This window comes from Balaenoptera borealis (assembly GCF_965194805.1).
Source record: "Balaenoptera borealis genome assembly, chromosome: 1".
NCBI lineage: Eukaryota > Metazoa > Chordata > Mammalia > Artiodactyla > Balaenopteridae > Balaenoptera > Balaenoptera borealis.
Window position 1 is genome coordinate 46470208 of NC_138860.1, and position 20364 is coordinate 46490571.

Here is a 20364-nt window from a genome sequence, read left to right on the forward strand (position 1 = left end):
CTGCTGCCGGCTGAAAGAAGGAAGGGCTTTTGTTGCTAACACTTGAGTCCATTTTCTCTAGCGCCTGACTGAGTTTCCTTCCCCTCGCTTTTGGTGTGTGCCGGGTCTAAAAGGAGATAAGCAATCTCCCCCTGAACACATCAGTGGTGCCACCAGCTCTGTGGATGGATTTTCAAGTCAAGGCTCACCTTCACAGCAAGAACACACTAAGCTTCTTATTCTATTCTGTGGCAGGTGATCTCTCGACTACCCAGAGCGTATTAACTACCCACCTTCGGAGGGGGGCGGTGTGGCTGATACTGAGGCCTTTCGCGTTCGCAACCCTGCAAACAGAGAAACACACAGTGCTTTTGCTGTGTTTTTTTTTTTTTTTTGTGGGCCAAACCCAAACCTGGACTGCTGGCGTGGCGCTGAATAGGGTGCCCTCCCCTGAAAGTAACAAAGACAACCCCCGTCAAAGCTATCGAACGTGTTAAAAAAATACAAAAGTTATTTTCTCCTTTTGATGGCTATTTACTTGTGACAACATTTGTTAAAAATATTATTTCTGTCTTTGAGAAGAGACCATTCTCTTCATAGAATTATGGAAAAATAAACTCTACCAAACCCACAGTTCATGTTCCCCACTACTGCCCGGGGCTTTGGCTTTCGCATCTCCGAATATCATCACCAGGGTCAATGTACTATGTTTTTCAGTCGGCGCACGCTTTTCACCACACCATCCAGTACTGCAAGTAAGAGAAAGGAAGTGGCAAGGCCCGCGTGACATTTTGAAGGGAGAGGATTCGGAAGTAGGGTGGTTTCTTTGCTAACAAGATGAAAGGTAACAGGGTGGTTTCAGGCCCTCCTAAAAAGCCGTGGGATGTCCCCTCACCTCCTCTGACCACTGTCAGTACTGTGAATGCCTGGTGGGTTATAAGTGGGATGGCAGGGAGCCACGGAGGAGTCACTGCTAAGGAGGGCTCGTCTTCCGCACCCAGGAGCATCGTAAAACACTGAGCTGGATGAATGGGAGAAGACAAGGAAACATAAAAACAGTAAAATGTTTATTTTCTTAGAAAAAAAAGTAGGCAAGAGGGATCCAAAATGATTGTGATCACACTTCCGTCTGCATCTGAGCAAAACTGACGCTGCAAGCTTGATCTTTGATTAAGAGACCCAGGAAATGAAACCACCTGCCGTTCGCTCCTATGTCACCTCCAGGAATCATGTCACAACATGCTTTTAATCGATAACAGCGCCTCTACTTCTTCTTCGCAGAGAAACAAGGCTTTTGCCATAGCAACTGTCCCATCTCCAAAGCGAAACACTGCCAGTGAGAAGCAAGGCTTTGGACTGCTTGTTGGGGGGGAAGGCAGGGAGGGAGGAGAGAGGGAAGGAGGCGCTTGTCTTAGAAGCGGAACCGGTCTAGAGCAGAAGTTGGATATCTGAGTTCACCACTACCTCATCTTATAGAAAATAGGTTGGAGAGCATCTGTAAAACCAACAGTATCTTTAAGGTGAAATTGCAGAATTTTGCTGCAGACCTGGACACTGAGAGAAGTGAAAAGTTGCAACAAGTTTTAACTAGCAGCAACAAAGAAAGTTCGATAACAGTTTTTTTTTTGTTTGTTATTAGCAATATTCCTTTGCAAGTTCATTAAGAAACATTGTAACTTAATGGGGCATACGATATGGAACGATCTTCTTTTGCTATAGTGCTGTTCGCTGAAGAGAACCGACCTTTGCAAAGATTTCAACGTGGGGTGTAACCTATTTACACAGTAGTAGCTCCCGGTTTGAGTGGTAGAATTGGTGCTATGTGATATCTTCTTCTTCCGAACAGTAATCTCGACCCTTGAGAGGAAAAGAAAAGAATAAGATGTGACCGAGAATCCAAAGCAAGGCTGGAGATAGTTACTTGCGATCGGTTTTCTCTCAGTTTATGTCTCCCTGCAACAGGAGCCAGGCCCCGTCACTGACTACTGAGCACCAGGTAGGTAAGTCATAAATACGTGTTGGCTGATTTATAAACTGTATATACCTCATAGCATGGGAGTTTTACCAAGCCCCCAATAAGCCCTTATTTTGTATTGGTAAGAACTTATATTATACTAGGCACAGGAAAGACTCAGCCTTTCACCAAGTAATTACCAAATGGACGATACATTCAGGAGACCAATTTGTCATGAACAGGAGAAACCAAAATGAACAGTGAACTAGTCCCTTTCTGCTCGGGCCAGGGCGGCTCACACTCCACAGCTGTATCTCCAAGCCCAGAACTTATGCTTTCACAGAGGAGGATGGCATAATCTAGGGATGTCTTAGTTTTAATCCACCCTAATGTGTTGGTTTGCTTTTTTTTTTTTTTTGGCCACACTGTGCGTCATGTGGGATCTTAGTTCTCCGACCAGGGATCAAACCCACACCCCCTGCAGTGGAAGTGCAGAGTTTTAACCACTGGACCACCAGGGAAGTCCCATAATCCATTCTAAGTTAAAACAGGGATTAAAAAACAAAAGATTCACTGAATATGTATAACATATCTAGGACTATGTTTGGTATGTGTGGGATGCACAAGGAAGGCAAAAATGCTTTTAATGCATTCCCTAACAAAACAGGTTACTTGAGGGCTTAAGAACTATATCCAGCCGTTACTTTTGAACATATTTCATCCTCTCTCCAGCAGGTTATATACTCTGTGAAGGCACAGTTAGGCCTGGGATTTAAGCTCCACGTCTGACATCACTGGGCTGTCTTGGTCAAAGCACATGCCTCCTTGGTCTGTAGTCTCTCACAGAGAGCACGGAAACAAGTCCTGTCCTGCCTGTGTCACAGATAAAGGCTTTGTGTAAAGTCACGTATTCATACTATTTATATCCTTTGACCACTTTCTTTTTTTTTTTTTTTTAAAGAAAAAAAAAAAGAGGAATGTACTGGAAAGATACAAAGGTATCCCAAAGAAGTGAAGGCTCAGTAACCAAGACTGGGAAGGATAGATGTGGGAACAACATGGACCCTACCTCCTGAGAGTGGCTATTAATGTGACCTAGTTGCAGTAACTTCCAGTCTCTGTGTCTGTTTGTTGTTTCAAATTTCCTGGAGTGACAGTCATACTGGCTCAACTGGACTGAGTCCTCTACCCCTGGATCACACAAGTGTGAACAGGTGACATCCCGTGATGCTCAAGTTTGCCGAATGCTCTCTCCACGTTGGGTACTGTGCTTAGCACTTTTCAAGTACTGCTGATTCTGCCACCACAGCCCTATGTCTTACGTACTGCTGTGTCTCCCATTCCTCAGATGAGAAAAACAAAGCCCAGAGAGGCCCAGGGGTTTTCCGAAGTCATAAAGCTTTTACCCGACATCCAATCTTTGGCGTGCCACGCACATATCTTTACCTTTCTGACTAGACAGCATAGGTGGTAGTTGGAGTTTGGTCTCTGCAAACATCCCGTGTTAATACCTTAGGGTTTTGCATGAGTGATCACAGTCTACGTCTTCTTTCCAACAGAAGTCAGAGCCATGTCCTGACTGTCTAACGTGCTTGGTATCCAAGCCTCCCCATGACCTAGACAAGGGCGGGAGAAACATGGGGAGAGTAGGCTTGACCATGGCTATGGGCAGGAGCAAAGACAGCTCGCTCCGCAGCAGTGGAAGGGGAGGGGGCTGACTTCTTTCTTTTTAAATACACACTACATGTTTCAATTCTGGGGGGGAAAGTTCCTTTAAAAATAAAATGTTCTTTATAACTGGGACTTATTACTAAAAGTATCTAAAACATAAAGGAGATAATAATTTTGCATACAACTATTTCTCAAATGCATGACATGTTTCTTTGTCACAATATCTGTATATTGGAAGTAGCTCACATTCTCCTAATATTTCAGCCTTTCATTTTAATGCATGACGGTACCACCTGGCTGGGCAGTCATCCTGGCTCTGTGACTCACTAGCTCTGGGATCTTGATCAAGTTACCTCTCTGTGTCTCACTTTCCCCATCTGTAAAACGAATTTAACAACAGTGCTAACTTCATGTGGTTGCTGAAGATTAAGTGAGTTAATAGTAGTAAAGTGATTAAATCGGGCCTGGCACATAATTTTATACACGTATGTGTGTACACATGTGTACACGTGTGTTTGACAAATAAAAAAGTGCTGCCACACCAAGAAGTCTTCAGGGCCTGCAAAAGCACGAGGGTGGCCCGTTCCCATGCTAACCGGCCCCAGATTGCTTGTTCTCTTTGAATGGTTCACCAATTAGCAGATTTTGGTTTCTTCTACCATCACATTGCCAACTCTCACCCCTGCTCCTTGCAGAGTTTTTGAGCCTGGTGTCATCTCCAGGCTTGTTTTACTTGCTGCAAAAAAAAAAGTCTCCTGGGCAGGGAAGCTGGGTGACCAATCTTCCTGACAAGAGAAGTGTGTCCCCAATGACACCACCCTGGTGACAGTGTCCAAGCAGATGCCGGCTGTTGCCTTGGCCCAGACCACCCAGGAGACACTCCCTGAGCCACATGATGGAGAGCTAGAAAGGAGATCCTCGTGGACCCTGACCGTTGGGAGTTTATTCTCCATTGTGGGCAACAGGACACATCCAAACCTATCAGAAGTATATCAGATGATGCTCTCCACGTATCCTCAACTCATGGGGCTCAGACAGTAGACCTGCGAGTGGCCTCTGAGTGTCTGGCTGGAGGGGAAAGGTGTGCTCATGGAGTTTACATTAGGAAAGGAAAGAGGACTTCTCCAGTGTATATGTGGACACACACACTGTTGTGAGACACTGGGCAAATCTTCGGGCTTCGGTTTCCTGGGGATAATCATGGTCTCTGTTTCATAGGGTTGTGATCTGGATTACATGGGAAAAATACCGTTTCTAGCAGGTGGTCAATAAATATTAGCTGCTGCTATTATTGCTACTACTGCTAGTAAACCCCCTGTTTGTCCAGGCCCTGGCAGGAGAATAGGAACCGCCTTCCTTATGGCGGTTGGGTGGGTGAGAACTGTCGTCACAAATTGTACTCTGCCAGGTGTCAGGGAGCCCTTCCTTCCACCTCAGCCTTGCACCCCAGACGGGCCAGAACCCCATGTGTTCAAATAAAGCATCTATGGCAGACACCTCAATCCCTTCCCTTCTTAAGAAACCTCAATCAAAGCAAAGGCCTAGGTGGCCAATGTGGGGTTCAGAGGGCATCTTATCCACAAGGAAGAACTTTGATGCAGTGACAGACAGACAGACACACATGTGAACTGGTGTATTCACTGATAAAGCGGTGTCTCCAACTCTGTAAATGAGTTATAGGGTTAAAAAGAAGGAGCATTTCAGACCCTCCAAGTTTACTGTTACCATAAGAAAGTGCCCTCTTTTGAGGGGTAGGGGAAAAAAGGGTTATTATGGGATTATATGAAATCATGTGTGTGAAACTTTTGGAAATTGTAAAGCACTATAGAATTTAAAGAATCTATCATTCAATAAAAAAAAGAAAGTGCCCTCTTTTGAGGGACAAATCTCTTGTAAACCCTCTGCGTCAACCCAAACTGCAACTTTCATTTCTCAAGCATTTGCTCCTCTGAAATTATTATAATTACTATGAGAAGGAGAAGGAAAATTGCATCAGCTGCTTTGCAGACACTATTTCATTGGTTATTCACTCCAACCCTACAAAGTAGGTAGGAGTCCTGCGCCCTGTTACTTGTGGGCAAACCTCAGAGAAGCCCAGAACACAGGGCTAATCCTTGCCTCTTTTGTTATGACTGTAGTGAGTTGATAACTAAATTCAAATCAGTTTTATTTTTGTTATTATCACCTGTCAGCAGCTCTGAGAAACAATTATTTTACGAACAGAAAACTTGGAAATCAAAAACAAGGAGAGCGGGTTTCCCTGGTGGCGTAGTGGTTGAGAATCTGCCTGCCAATGCAGGGGACACGGGTTCGAGCCCTGGTCTGGGAAGATCCCACATGCCGCGGAGCAGCTGGGCCCGTGAGCCACAATTACTGAGCCTGCGCGTCTGGAGCCTGTGCTCCACAACAAGAGAGGCCGCGACAGTGAGAGGCCCGCGCACCGCGATGAAGAGTGGCCCCCACTTGCCACAACTAGAGAAAGCCCTCGCATAGAAACGAAGACCCAACACAGCCATAAATAAATAAATAAATAAATAAATAAATAAATAAATAAATTTAAAAAAAAAACAACAAGGAGAGCAAGAGCTCCCATATGGCCAGTGTCATTTTAAGGGGAACCCAAGAAAACGTACTGAAGCAGCCCCATCTCAGCATCACAAGGGCCCCACCTGCACACAGGCTCTACTGGGCCAGATAGGGAGCTTGTTTCTATAATACGACTTCACGTCTCATTGAAATTTTTCAAGAACTGTGCTAGAAAGAGAACCTTAAAACCTGCAGCTGTCAGAAGGCAGGAAGTGGGAGTGAGCTGGGTTTGGGAGCTACACAGCAATTCTCTTAGCCCAAAGCATGCCCTTTCCCCTTAAAGGGACTACAAAATGGAAGTCTTTGTAAAGACACGGTATGCAGCCAGCATTAGGGACTGTTAGACACAATTCCACCCTTGTGCAAAGGACACACTGAAAGCTACAGACAGCCAGGTCCCCACGAGACCCCACGTGTGGGAAGAATGGAAACGCACGATGACGCTGACAAGGAAGGGTCGTATGAAGAACCACAGAGGCGTTTTGGTGTAGACTCAAAAATCTCAAGGAGCTTTTTGCCTACCGGTTTCCCTGACCACACCCCTACTCTGTAGAGTTTCCATGCCCTCTTCAATTGTCTGCAGTATTTTCTTGGAAACTGGAAGTTTATGTCAACTCATACATTTCTAAGGTTCTAGGGTCAGGATTTTTTGTTTGTTTGTTGAAATGTCTAGGCCTAGAATTAGCGATATTAAGGTGTAGCAAAGGAAAGGACATTGTCCTAATTCTGCTAGTTTAAAGAGGAACAGCTCAAAGAGTGACTTTAAATAAAGGAATTATTCCTCCAAAGTGCCTACAGTACTTTTCCTCCTTAAGTTTAAGCAGGCAAATAGTCTAGGGTTGGCTGTCCAGTTTCAGGGGTGAGTTTATCACAGAAGTCTCTAGTACTTCTCTGTAGATGTGTGTGCATTTGGCCTAATACATACACCTCAAGCATGTAATAGTCAGCTGTGAACTGAGTATTTCCCCAATGGAGTAGACTAGAACAAGACGAAAGTTCCAAAGAGGAAGCAGTGAGCTCCAGTTTCCCCATCTGTAAAATGGGGACAGTAAGACCTAACTTGCAGTGCTGTTGTGAGACTTAGGAGTAATACACATAGGTGTTTAGCAAAGCTTGGCACATGGTACTTAATAAATTATAGCTCTTATGATGATATTGAAAAATGAGGTCAACAGATCCAACTGTTAATAAACTGACTATGTGAGAAATTGGGCCACCGCTGGATTACTCATCTACATTCAGGCCCTCAAACAAGCTGGCACCTCAGGGCCTGGATGCTTGTCCTTCCTCCAACTTCCTGGCTGGCTCCTCCTGCCCGCAGCCCTCACCCCATCCATCACGTCACATTTTCTAGACCTCTGCTCAAATGTCACCTCCTTGTCTCCCCTGAGCTCCTTATATACAATAGCACTTCTTACTCTGTTTCATTTTTATTTATATTACTTATCATTACCTGACATCATTAATGTATTGCTTTGTTCCTTTATTGGCTGTCTTCCCCCTTGAATAGACGCATCCAGTGGGCAGAAAGTGTTTTCTGCACTGCTGCATCCCTAGGACTTAGACTAGTGCTGGCGACATATTAGATGCTCAATAAATATTTGTTGACTAAACGAAAGGAGGAACAGTATCTAGAGAGTTCTGAGATTTGGGAGTTGGAAGGGGACCGAGAGGTCTTCCACCCTTACCTTGCATCTAATGTAGAAACGACCTCCACTGACCATCTTACAGGCAGGAAGCCTTCTCTTTACGACTGGAACACGCCAGATACTTTTCCAAGCTGCTCATGAAATTGTTCACAGCTGAGCCCAAACCCTGCCTCTCTGTAACTCCCACAGAATGGCATAGTCAGGGCCTTTGTAACCAGAGGCTAGGTCTTCCCAGACTGATAGCATCCTTCGGTCCATTACCCGTGAATAATGAGGTTTCCACCTAGGTCTCGCTCCCTTGCATGTGTGTCAGTTTTCTCATGTTCTTTTTAAAGTGGAGCCATCAAAAACATCACCAGGGGCTTCCCTGGTGGCGCAGTGGTTGAGAATCCGCCTGCCAATGCAGGGGACACGGGTTCGAGCCCTGGTCTGGGAAGATCCCACATGCCACGGAGCAACTAAGCCTGTGCGCCACAGCTACTGAGCCTGCGCGTCTGGAGCCTGTGCTCCACAACAAGAGAGGCCGCGATAGTGAGAGGCCCGCGCACTGCGATGAAGAGTGGCCCCCGCTTGCCGCAACTAGAGGAAAGCCCTCACACAGAAGCGAAGACCCAACACAGCCAAAAAAAAAAAAAAAAAAAAACCATCACCAGTACAGAATATGATATCCTGGTAATATGGCCTAATATATGTAAGAATTAAGTATTTGACAAAGATGGTCACCAGAAATGACAGATTCCAAGAGAAATGATGTGCTAAATCTTAATAATAATACAAAACAACATAAAACTGTGAGCTTCTGTCAAAGCTCTGCAGAAGGAAATAACTCTTAGCCTCAAAGGCATAAAAAAGATCACGTAGAAAATAAAAAGATGAACATACTTGATCATGTAAAAATGAAACTTTGCATACCAAAAGAAAAAGAATAAAACAAAATAAAAAGGCAAACCTCAATGGGAAAAATACCTGCAGCATACAATGTGTAAGTGACAAGTCACGTGAGAAGCTCATATCAATAAAAAAAGTTAATGTAAGAGGATTTCAACAAGAGGGAAGGGCACAGAGTGGAAATTCATTCAGAACAAATAAAGTCAGTAAACACACAAATAGAAAAATGGTCTGCTTCAGTAATAAAAATATACAAATGAAGACAATTAGATATTATTTAAAAATAGCGATACCCAATTCTTGGGAGTGTACAATGAAATGCAACTCTCATACACTGCTGGCAGCCTTGTAAAGTGGTATGGCTGCTTTGGAAAGTAATTTTGTAAATATGTATTATGAGTCATAAGACTCATAATAAGAGTATCATACCCTTTTTATAGCAATCATAGACATCAATATTAATGATAAACTCCCAAATATATGTTTTTAAAAATATATGCATTTATTCCCTGGGGCTGGAGGTGGGAAAGGGGATTGGCTGTAAGCTGGCAGGAGGGATCTTACTGATGTGATGAAAATGTTTTAAAACTGGAATGTGGTGATGGTCATGCAGTTTGGTAAGTTTACTAAAAATCACTGAATTGTACATATAAAATAAGTAAATTTTATGGCATGTAAACTATACCTTTATAAAATTCTTACAAGTGTACAAATATTTTCATTGCAGCATTTTTTATAGGCATGGAAAAAACCATCTAATATCCCAAAGAAAAAATGGTTAAAACATATAAAAGATGAACAAAACAACGGGATCGGTCATCCACTATGTCCCAAACTGGCAGATCCTTCTTGTACATCCTGCATTTCCACATATATTGCTTTCTTTTCTCATACTCCCTCCTCCCCAGACTTCTCTTAGTGGCTACTTAGTCTTACGATCTTGTTCCAACATCATAATTTCAAGTGAAAGCTCTAGGGAGAATTGGTCTCTTCCCCTCTCAGTGGTCCTTCCATCCCACCATGTCTTAAAAGTAATTTTAGCCAAAATGTTTGCTTCCCTTACTATAGGGGGCAGAACAGAACATGTCTCTTATTCCCCTTTGTCTTTTTTTTTTTTTTGCTGATAAAGCAAAAGACTTTATTGGGAAGGGGCACCCGGGTGGAGAGGAGCAGGGTAAGGGAACCTATGAGAACTGTTCTCTCCTCTTTGTCTTTTTGACACTCAATGGAATCCTTGTGTGGCCCAGAGAAGTTTGCTTTCATGAGGCTTATTTCTGCCTGGAAGTGTACACTGTTATACTGATCATATAGCAGGCTAACTGACAAATGAAGAATTCCTCCTCCTCTCCTGAACCTCTCTGGATCACTGGGAAGCTCCATAGGTTTCTGACCTGTGCATTATTTGGATTCTCCTACCTCCTGTCTGCTTCCTTTACATGATTCATCTTCCTCCTCTCTCTTCCTAACTGTGGGCTTAGTGAGTCTGTTTCTTGACTTAGTCATGCCTCTTTGGTAGCCTTCTACCCTGCAGTGTGGGGCGGTCTGGCTTTCTGGGCACCAAAGAACATCTTGATTAATGAAACACAATTGTCCCAGCAGTATTTGGTACAGACACTTAATGGGCCGTGTTGCTTCTCTGCCCACCTAACATCTTTTTCCCCAAAACTTTTCCCCCATGTATCACCATCCAGTGGCAACCTCGGATCTAAGTTTCTATGGGAGCCTGAACATTTAAACGCTGTCGAACCAGGAATACAGGGGCACGAGAGCTGCATTCCACAGCTTGAGCATCTGTGAACCACCAGCCAGAATCCAGAACAAAGATGACGAGGAGGAGGCGGGAAGAGGGTGGAAAAGTGAAATGAAGGACACCCCCCAGGGGCTGTTGTTTAATCCTCCTCCTGTAGGGCTGTGGGCCAGGAGTCAGGCGCCCTCCACTGCCTCCTCGGGGCTGCAAGTGTCAGAGCCTCTTCAGTCAGGGAGTGTTTCAGCAGCATTTTCGTTACGGCACAACAACAATTTATAACAAGTTTTGAGGCAATGCCGAAGAAAAGCAAAAATAATTAGCTGTGCTGTTCAAGTCTCCTCCCCTGGCTTATTTCATTAGAAAAATCAATCAAGGCATTAATGGCCAAGTCTGTTTCTAATGAGCTTTATTCTAATTAGACTCGTGCATTATCATTTCAGTTGGAAAAAGGAATCATTTGTAATGAGCAGTAGGAGTGTGACAGCCTCTGACTGTTGTGTTGACCATGTACAGGAATGATCACCACGATAACAGCCACAGTGACAAGAACCCTAGTATATTGGCCTTTTCATTTCCAAGAGAGAATGTCTTGACTAAACAGCTTTAAAACTCCCATGAAGCGTTGATTACACCCAAATCCTCATTCTACTGATTCTATCCTTCTAAAAAGGATATTTTAGAAGCTTTAAGGGACCTATTTCTCAAGGTCCTGCTTTGGCTGATGTTGGCACTCAGATGACTTCGATGATGCTTTTTTCCCCACGAGGAGGTGAGCAGGAGTGAGGACAGGGAAAAGCAGGGATGGGACTTCCTCGGCGGTCCAGTGGTTAAGACTCTGTGCTTCCAATGTAGAGGGCACAGGTTCGATCCCTGGTCGGGGAACTAAGATCCCAGAAGCCACCGCATGGCAAGGCCAAAAAAAGAAAAGAAAAGAAAAGAAAAAAGCAGGGATACAGAATGCAGGATGCCCACGTCTCTGGGCCATATTGAACTGATGTCCTAGAGCAGGGTTGGCGACTTTCTCTGTGAAGGACCAAAGAGTAAATAATTTAGGCTTTGCCTTCTAAAGGGTCTCTGTTGCAACTCAGCTCCAGCTATAAACATGAAGGCAGCCACAGAGAAAAGTAAAAGAATGAGTATGGCTGTGTTCCAACAAAACTTTATTTGTGGACCCTTAAGCTGGAATTTCACATGATTTTTCACATGTCAGAAAATATTATTCGGCCTTTTGTTTCCCCCAACCATTTAAACACGTAAAAACCATTCTTGTCTGGCAGGCTAGATTTGGCCCATGGGCTGTATTCTGCCCACTTTTGTCACAGAAAATACAATTACTATCTGTAGGTTCAGAGGTTAACTCTGTCACGGGTTCGGGCCTTCTTCCTAAGTGCTCACACAGCAGAGATAAATTCCACCTTGAGAGACATTTCTCTCAAGATGGGGCCAGGGTTCTTCTCCAAAAGGTCGTTTTATAAAATTGTTCTTATCTTATAAACAAGAAAACCATCGATCGAAATCAAAATTAAATTTAAAAATTTTCTTACAACCCCGTCTTGCTAATAAATTAGAAACTTTTCAAGTTTCATTTAAATCTCTGTCCATATGTATGTCATTTTTATGTAGTTTCAATCCTATGATAGACAACAAATTTTTTAATTTTATTTTTTTTTACTTGATATTACCTTATAAAAAATTTCCCTGTTATACCTGATTCCTTATAACGATAAAGAGATACACCATAAAATTTTGCGTAATTCTTTGCAGAAGATTTCCAGGTCATTTGATGGACTTAATTCAAAGAGATGTCTTAAATTAGTCTATTCTCAGGTATAAGAGTTAAGATTTAAATACCACCCCCTCACCCCTAAGCCAGGAGAACCCACTTGGTGGATTGGAGCCTCATGGGTCTCCCCTAGGATTCACTTCCTCTAGGACATGAAGCTTCATGGGTCTCCTCTAAGACTCACTTCCTTCAGGACAATGGCTTTAGCAGGCCTGGTATTTCAATCCATATGCCTCTTGACAAAGATGTGCCTTCCAGACAAACTCTTTAGAGCTCTTTGCTCTGAACTAATTGCTTATACCCTAGAATTTATTTTGGACATGGCTGGAGGTTTGGGGAGACTAAGCACACACCTCCTTTCCTTACAGTTTTTAACTGAGAACAGTCAGTCAGATGAGAATCAGCGTTCTTGCTGGATTAGAGAACCCAGCAGGCTCTCCTTATCCCCTCTCCTCCCACCTCCCTGAGGCCTTATGGATGGTGACTGACTCACCCAGTGACAGGTGGAGACAGTAGAGAATGCTGGGTTTGCCCCTCTTAATGCTCCATGGGCTACCCTACCAGACAGGGGAGAAAGTGACAAGTTGGTTCCTTTCCCTCCTGCCTACACAGAAGAGCAACATTGTTTGCTGGACCACAGTGCTCACCTTCCCTTTCCTTCCTCTTTGCTTTCAGAATAGGAAGCACATGCATTTGGCCAGGGAGAGGATTGCAGCTACTGATGAGACGTCCCTGCCCTCAGAAGGCACAGAAGGGTGAACTAGCCAGATATGAGGGACAAAAGGCCCAGAGAGCAGTGAGGAGTGGGTGTCCTGGGCCCATGGTTGGGGAGAACATGTCCGTTTGGCTTCCTTCCTCTTCCAGGACATGGCTAAGGTGGGCAAGCTGCACCTTAGAAAGAGGAAGAAAAGCAGCGTCCATGGGATTTCATGACGGATCCTGAGGTTTCCACTGGCCTGATGAATCTAAGACATTTCCTGGGAATTAACACTTTGGGAGGATGACAACTGGGGGAGGCCCAGAGGACACATGAGAAGCTGGGCAAACAGAACTAACTGAATTTGTGGGGACTGTTTAGCCTAATAAGTTATGAGCTCTGATTATATTAAGGCTTGTCACACATTTGATCAACTGGCCAATAAGAACACCAATGAACAGAGGTCAGCTCCATCTGCGGCTATGACTATCAGAGCCCTTGGAAATGGGAGCGGTTTCAAATGAAATTAAAACAGGAGCACTGGGCTTCCCTGGTGGCGTGGTTGTTAAGAATCCGCCTGCCGATGCAGGGGACACGGGTTCGAGCCCTGGTCCGGGAAGAGCCCACATGCTGCGGAGCAACTAAGCCCGGGCGCCACAACTACTGAGCCTGCGTTCTAGAGCCCACGAGCCACAACTACTGAAGCCTGCGCACCTAGAACCTGTGCTTCGCAACAAGAGAAGCCACCACAATGAGAAGCCCGTGCACCGCAAGGAAGAGTAGCCCCCGCTCGCCGCAACTAGAGAAAGCCCGCATGCAGCAATGAAGACCCAATGCAGCCAAAAATAAATAAATAATAAATACATAAATACATAAATACATTTATTAAATAAAAAAACAAACAAAAAAAAAACCCAGGAGAACTTCAGGTGACTTAGAGCATGCCTTGGTGCCTGTGTATTAGTGCCTCCTGAAGGTTTTCTTCCACCAAACTGTACATATGCAGATGCAGTGGAAGGTGAGCAACGCCAGTGACCACTGTGTAATCTGCTTGTTTTCCACCTGACGTTTTGTCATACACTTACTCCTCTGTTCATAGACTTCTCTGAATTTTGAGAAATTTAAAAGATACAGAAAAGTATAATGAATGTAACAAACACTGCAATTCAACCACAGGCATAAGAACTAGTAATATTTTATAACATTGCTTCTAGCTGCCACTCTCTCCCTGAAGAAATGAAACTACCATCCCAGTCCCATTCCCCTTCCCCCATCCCCAGGTGCAACAATGGTCATGGGTTTGGTATGATCATTTTTGATACTTTAATATTTATATCATATTCATAATATACCAAATAAACTATATATCTTCTATATGAATGTCTACATGCATAACAGATATAAATACATGCCATTTATGAATATATCATATAAAAACGTACTATAGGGCTTCCCTGGTGGCGCAGTGGTTGAGAATCTGCCTGCCAATGCAGGTGACACGGGTTCAAGCCCTGGTCTGGGAAGATCCCACATGCCGCGGAGCGACTGGGCCCGTGAGCCACAACTACTGAGCCTGCGCGTCTGCAGCCTGTGCTCCGCAACAAGAGAGGCCGCGGCAGTGAGAGGCCCGCGCACCGCGATGAAGAGTGGCCCCCGCTCGCCGCAACTAGAGAAAGCCCTCGCACAGAAACGAAGACCCAACACACCCAAAAATAAATAAATAAATTTATTTAAAAAAACAAACAAAAAAACCCAACAAAAAAAACGTACTATAGTAATGTGTGCATGCACACGTGTATGTGTGTGTATAACTGGTGTTTAATAAATATTTGTAGAATGTCCATCTAAAAACAGTGTATGGTTTTTTTAATTTGTATGGTGTCATATGATTTTTATCATTCTGCTTATTCCTCTATTCATTTAATAATATGATTTGAGATCTATAATTGTGGAGATATATATATATATATATATATATATATATATATATATGCGCCTGGGTCATTGCTTTTAACTGCTGAATGATATTGTACTGTGGGACTATAAAGGATTTTATTTATTCATTCCTCTAGTGCTAGGCACTTAAACTGCTTCCAGGTTTAAAAAACTTTTTTTGCTACTGAGCATAGCATGTATGCTCCAGTGAACTTTATTGTACACATGTAAGAGAATTTCAAGGATATAGACTCATAACTTTAATTGATGGTTTTTATTGGTTTGCATTAATAGTACTTCCTTATATATGCTGGCTACAGATCCTTTTCATGTTTTAAGTATTGCAAATATATTCCAAACTAGTTTACTAGAAGCTCTGCATTTGGGAATTATGAGACTTATTAATAAGATAGATACTGACCCATGATACTCACCTGACTCTCTGTGTCTATTTTAAATTTGTTTAGAACCCAGAAGGAAGGCAGAATATGATTAAACATCTCCAAACCGCCAACAACCATTTTCGAGAATATGAGTTTAAAGTATTTGGTACTCCTTTTGACTCTTATTTAGAAAAATGGGATTAAAATGAGGGCAATCTAGAAGTGTCTACCCCAAGAATGCTTCCTCTAGCTCTCCACAGAATTTCAAAGAGAGGAATAAGTATCCCACAAATAACAAGATATCTCAGAATAAACATTTCAAGAAATGTACAAAACATAGTATGTTTTATAATTCTTTCCCAATTGATATAAAGGGGCATGCCTCATTCTTTGCTACAGAGGGTTCTGTTTAGTGGGAGTTTGGAAAGTTGGGGGTAAATCAGATAAGGTACTCTCTGAAGTCCCTCCCAACTCAAAACTTTATGCTGCTAGATTAGAAGCTCCCTAAAGGCAAGGACCCAATTTCCTAATTCCTCATGGTGCAGCTCCATGGTCCTGGCTCATTTCTGCATCCAGAGAACACATTCCAGATAAGCTTGTTAAATGAATCAAAGAAGTTAGTCTTATCGCTTTAATGATCTTGTTAGGGATCCCCTTTCCTAACTTTTTGTTGTTGTTATAAACATTTTAAGACTAGTATTAATGAATATTTGCAAGAGCAGGTTTTAAGCAACCCACAAGAATTAAAAAAGAATGAACCCTTCAAACAGCAAAAATACAGATAGGGATTCAGCTGTACCCAGGCCACTGACTCATGGACTCATTCTGCAATCAGCTCAAAAGCTGGCACAGGTTATTTAATGGCTCTATAAATGTTCACACGAATCTAATTCCTTAACATGTTTATACCACACAGGAGGGAGATGGGCCAGTACACTGGACAATATCCTGTTCTAATTCTCTGTCTACAAGGAGACATCTATACCACAGGAAGGCACTTGCTCAAGCAAGGTTCAAGCTGATAAGTTCTGCATGTTCAGTTTCAGTCACCACCTCCCCCAAATCCTTCCTCTACAAATGGCCTTTATGATGTGGATACAGGCAATTTCAACCAAAATAAAAGCTACCAATCACAGAGCACATACAACACATCAAACGCTCCGCTATAGACTCTACATGAATTTTCTTTAATTTTCCGGACAAGTTAGTATTACTATCCAAATTTTTTGGTGAGGAAACTGAGGATCAGAAAGGTTAAACAATTAGCCTGGGGTCACACAGCTACTACTGGAGGGGGTCTTCGGATTTGCCTGGGGTTTGAAGCACAGGCTCTTTCACTTGCTCCCTGCTGCCTCTTTTCTTGACCTTTCTCAGTTCTGTTTCTTGGCACTGTACCTACTACATACCTGCCATGGGGCTCCTAACTGTTAAGAGCCCCTCCCATCACGCTGAGCCCTCTGCTACAGGAGTCTGCCCCATCACACCTCCTTCCTTCGTGTGCTTCTGCTTCTGCTAAGCCCAGTGGTCTTATTTGCCCCATTCACTCATTCAACAAATTTATTAAGCCTCTGTTCTGTCCCAGGCCCTGTGCTAGGTTCTAGGCGAACAAAGAGACCCAATTTTTATCCTTAGGGAACCCTCTATGTAATGCTTCGAGTTCTTTTAGAGACGCTTCAATAATAAATCAGCAGTGACAGAGGCTGGCACCCTCTCTGTCCCCAAGGGCCCTCTGTAGCGCTAAAACAATGCCCCTGGATGCTAGGCGCAAAGAGTGGAAAGGCCGTGGGGAGGAGGGGAAACAGACAGCCCAGGAAGAGGACGGGAAGGAGAAACCAAATGGGAACAAGACCGAAAAACGACACAAGCCAGCATCACTGTCTCTCTGCTCTGAGCGGCACCTTGGGCCGCCTTCCTTTGCCCAAGTACTACACCCATGGCAACATGACACCATTCACCGACTGTGCCCCAGGTTGCTGTTGAGTTCAGAGCACTGTCGGCCTCACTGCGTTCATAAAAATGGCATGGTTTTTATTTGTATTCATGTACTCCACTGTTCTGGAACCTGGACTCTTCTCCTTTGCTATTCCCTAAGGCGCCAGGCTGATAGAACCTCAAGAATTCTCTGAAAATCAAGCCCTCCAGAAAAAAGAAAGTGAGCAGAGCCTGGGTGTGTTGCATTCTTCCAGGCTTGCCGCCTGCTTTATTTTCCTTGGCTGCGTGACCCATGACTAGCGGCTGCGTGACCCATGACTAGTGGCTGCGTGACCCATGGCTAGTGGCTGCGTGACCCATGGCTAGCGGCTGCGTGAAGTGCTGGGGAACGCTCGCGTCCTCAAAGCCCACGGTGTGCACGCACTTCGCCAGCGGCTCCTGCGCCAATGTTATCATAGTAACTATTGAGAAGTCACTTGCATAAAGCTATGCAGTGGGGAGAGAAACAAAACAGGGCTGAGTCACAGCCTTACCCTTGTAATTACAGCTTTACTTTGGCCAGCGAATGAGGAAAGGTACACACAGGAGAGACAGGAGGCAAGGCAGGGGGATGAAGGGAAAGGAGACACAAGGCAGGGTTTGGTGATTGGCAAAATTAAGGCCCTGCTGTGTTTCCCATGGAGCAAGGAGCTGTTTAATGGAATATCGGCAGCCCGGCCCAGTTCCAAAACACACGTGCCAGCAAGAGCATCTCTCTGCCAGTGCTGAAGGCCCTGGTTGTTACGGAAATTGACAAGCTGGTAGGAGGGACATGCTACGACTTCCTCTGTACACATGGGGCAGGCCGGGTGACATTCTTCAGGATCTGATACAACAGTCCCATGTTTCTCATCACTAGCGGCACGGAGGAGGCCTTTAAACGCACCACCAGAAAGTAAAACCTATCATCACCTGCAGGTGCCGAATATTATATTCGATTCTATAGCAGCTCTGCAGTTAAACAGTCTACTTCAGGAAGAGTTTATATATAGAACCAAAAATCATGGCTCATAATTACACACAAGTCACCCTCTTTACCAGATGAAAAGCAAACACCTTCGGATCTCTGACACACTGATTCATAACGTAGTTCAGACTGATCTGACATAATATTAAGAAAAGGAGCCCTTGAAATAAATTTATAAATGCAGACTTACCATGTCTCTCACCAACTAGGTTAGTTCTGGGGCCAAGGAAAGCAGGCCACTTCAGGAACCCAAACATTTTCTAAGTGTAAATGATTTTTCAACAGATGTAAAGGTCTACAGATAAACATCTTTTAAAATCAGCTGGTTTTAAATCCATACACTGCTCTTTCTAAGACATCTCCTCAAAAGGTCACATTGAATAATTCCAGTCAACAGAGGCGGCGTCTCAAAATCATACAGGAGTATGCAAGGCATGGTGGCACTCTGATGGCACCCTCGGGGGGTGAAGTACTATGAGCTATTCTCAAAGAGGAGAAGGGAGCTATGAAAGGAAGGAGAGTGGGTTTTCTTGGAGTTATCTGTGCTCAGTTTCCTAATTTTCTTTACAGTCAGAGATATATATGGATAAGATCAGACCCTGATGAGACTCGTGGGTGCTCATGGGTGTAGTCGGGCCCTGGATCTGAGCAAAGCCCATCAGTGAAATGCACAGGTTCTTTGCCTGGGGCCCAAGGACAGGCTCCAGACGGTTATAAAACTCTAAAATTTTACTTAAGAATTTTGTGTATATGGTATCATGTGCATTTTTATAGGGAGAGTCTTTATAACTTTTACAACATTCCAAAAAAATGCCCATGACCCAACAGAGCTTAAGATGCTTTTCACGAGGAAAACTAACCAGATGCAATTGGCATTGTACTGAGACATTCTTTATTTAACATTCAGGGTTCTCTCTGAGAGAGCAAAAGACTTCTAAGTTGTCAGCTGTTCTTACATCTTCCTAAAGCAAAATATAAATCCCTGCGTTGGCCTGGGAAAGACAGTATTAATGCAGATACTTAAAAAATGTATTTACTTTTTCTGCTTCTTACAAGTAAACTCAAATATACAGTAGAAAGCATATCTTAAAATCTGATGTGATCTGTCTTTGGTACGATATTCAGAAACTCCTCCACAGGGCCAAGTTTTAATAATCTAGATCTCTTCTCTCTCCTCTAAATATAGTGAAAGACGGGAGTTTAAAATCATTATCTTGCTCTGCAGTAAACTGTCATTTTCTTTAAGCTGTAAAATTAGGCAAATGTCGCCACTTCACATAAAGTTCAGGAGCCTGTGAATTGTCAGGGACAACTATAGAATGTAATGGAATAATGGTTAGGTATCAGAGTGAAAAATAACGAGGTGAAGATAAATGAGGTGCTCCCATTGTTTCACAGCATTTTTTTACTCTCCAAAAGGAAAAGCAAAAGTAGATCAGAGCTTACAATGCTCTTTTGAACTCTCACTGCTCTCCTGACAAAAATCTCTCCCGGGGTCATCTCCAGATGCAGCTCAGTGTCCTGGCCTTCTTCACGCCAGCATAGTGAAATGGTGCCAAGTGTCCAAGGATGTCCCAACTGCCTGGTTCATGGACCTCAAGTTTCAGCACTTGACCCCTGAAACACCTACGTTCAATACAGGAGGACCTGACTCACGGTGATAATGGTGTAAGGGGTGATGGAGGAAGGACTCCTCCATTGGTAAAATAATTACCTTTTCAAAGAAATTTGCATTTAAAACTGAGCTCCTCAAGTCAAGGGACTCTTTCCTACTTATTTTGTATCCCTTATTTCCTATCTGTTTTTCTATCCTGAGTCATAGCATAATGCCTGGTATGCTAAATAATTAAATGATGCTAAATAATTTAGCATCAAAAGTGCTAAATAATTTTTTTTTATAATATACTTTTATTTTTTAATTAATTAATTAATTTATATTTTTGGCTGTGTTGGGTCTTCGTTTCTGCGCGAGGGCTTTCTCTAGCTGCGGCAAGCGGGGGCCACTATTCATCGCGGTGCGCGGGCCTCTCACCATCGCAGCCTCTCTTGTTGCGGAGCACAGGCTCCAGACGCACAGGCTCAGTAGTTGTGGCTCACGGGCCCAGTTGCTCCGCGGCACGTGGGATCTTCCCAGACCAGGGCTCAAATCCGTGT

At 43.6% G+C, this 20364-nt stretch overlaps 1 protein-coding gene across 2 annotated transcripts in view; it reads right to left on the minus strand.

Annotated features, from left to right (window-relative positions):
• Window positions 1-1029: 1029 nt before the first annotated feature.
• Window positions 1030-20364, minus strand: part of LOC309633416 (uncharacterized protein C1orf21) — a 227737-nt gene continuing 208402 nt past the window's right edge. Inside the window, exon 6 of one of the 2 annotated variants that reach the window (XM_082402262.1) lies at window positions 1030-1836. In XM_082402262.1, the coding sequence (XP_082258388.1) occupies window positions 1798-1836 (39 nt within the window). In that variant the 3' untranslated portion in view covers window positions 1030-1797. Of the gene's footprint in view, window positions 1837-11617; window positions 14060-20364 lie in introns of those variants that run through there. The other variant, XM_082402263.1, reaches the window with a different exon arrangement.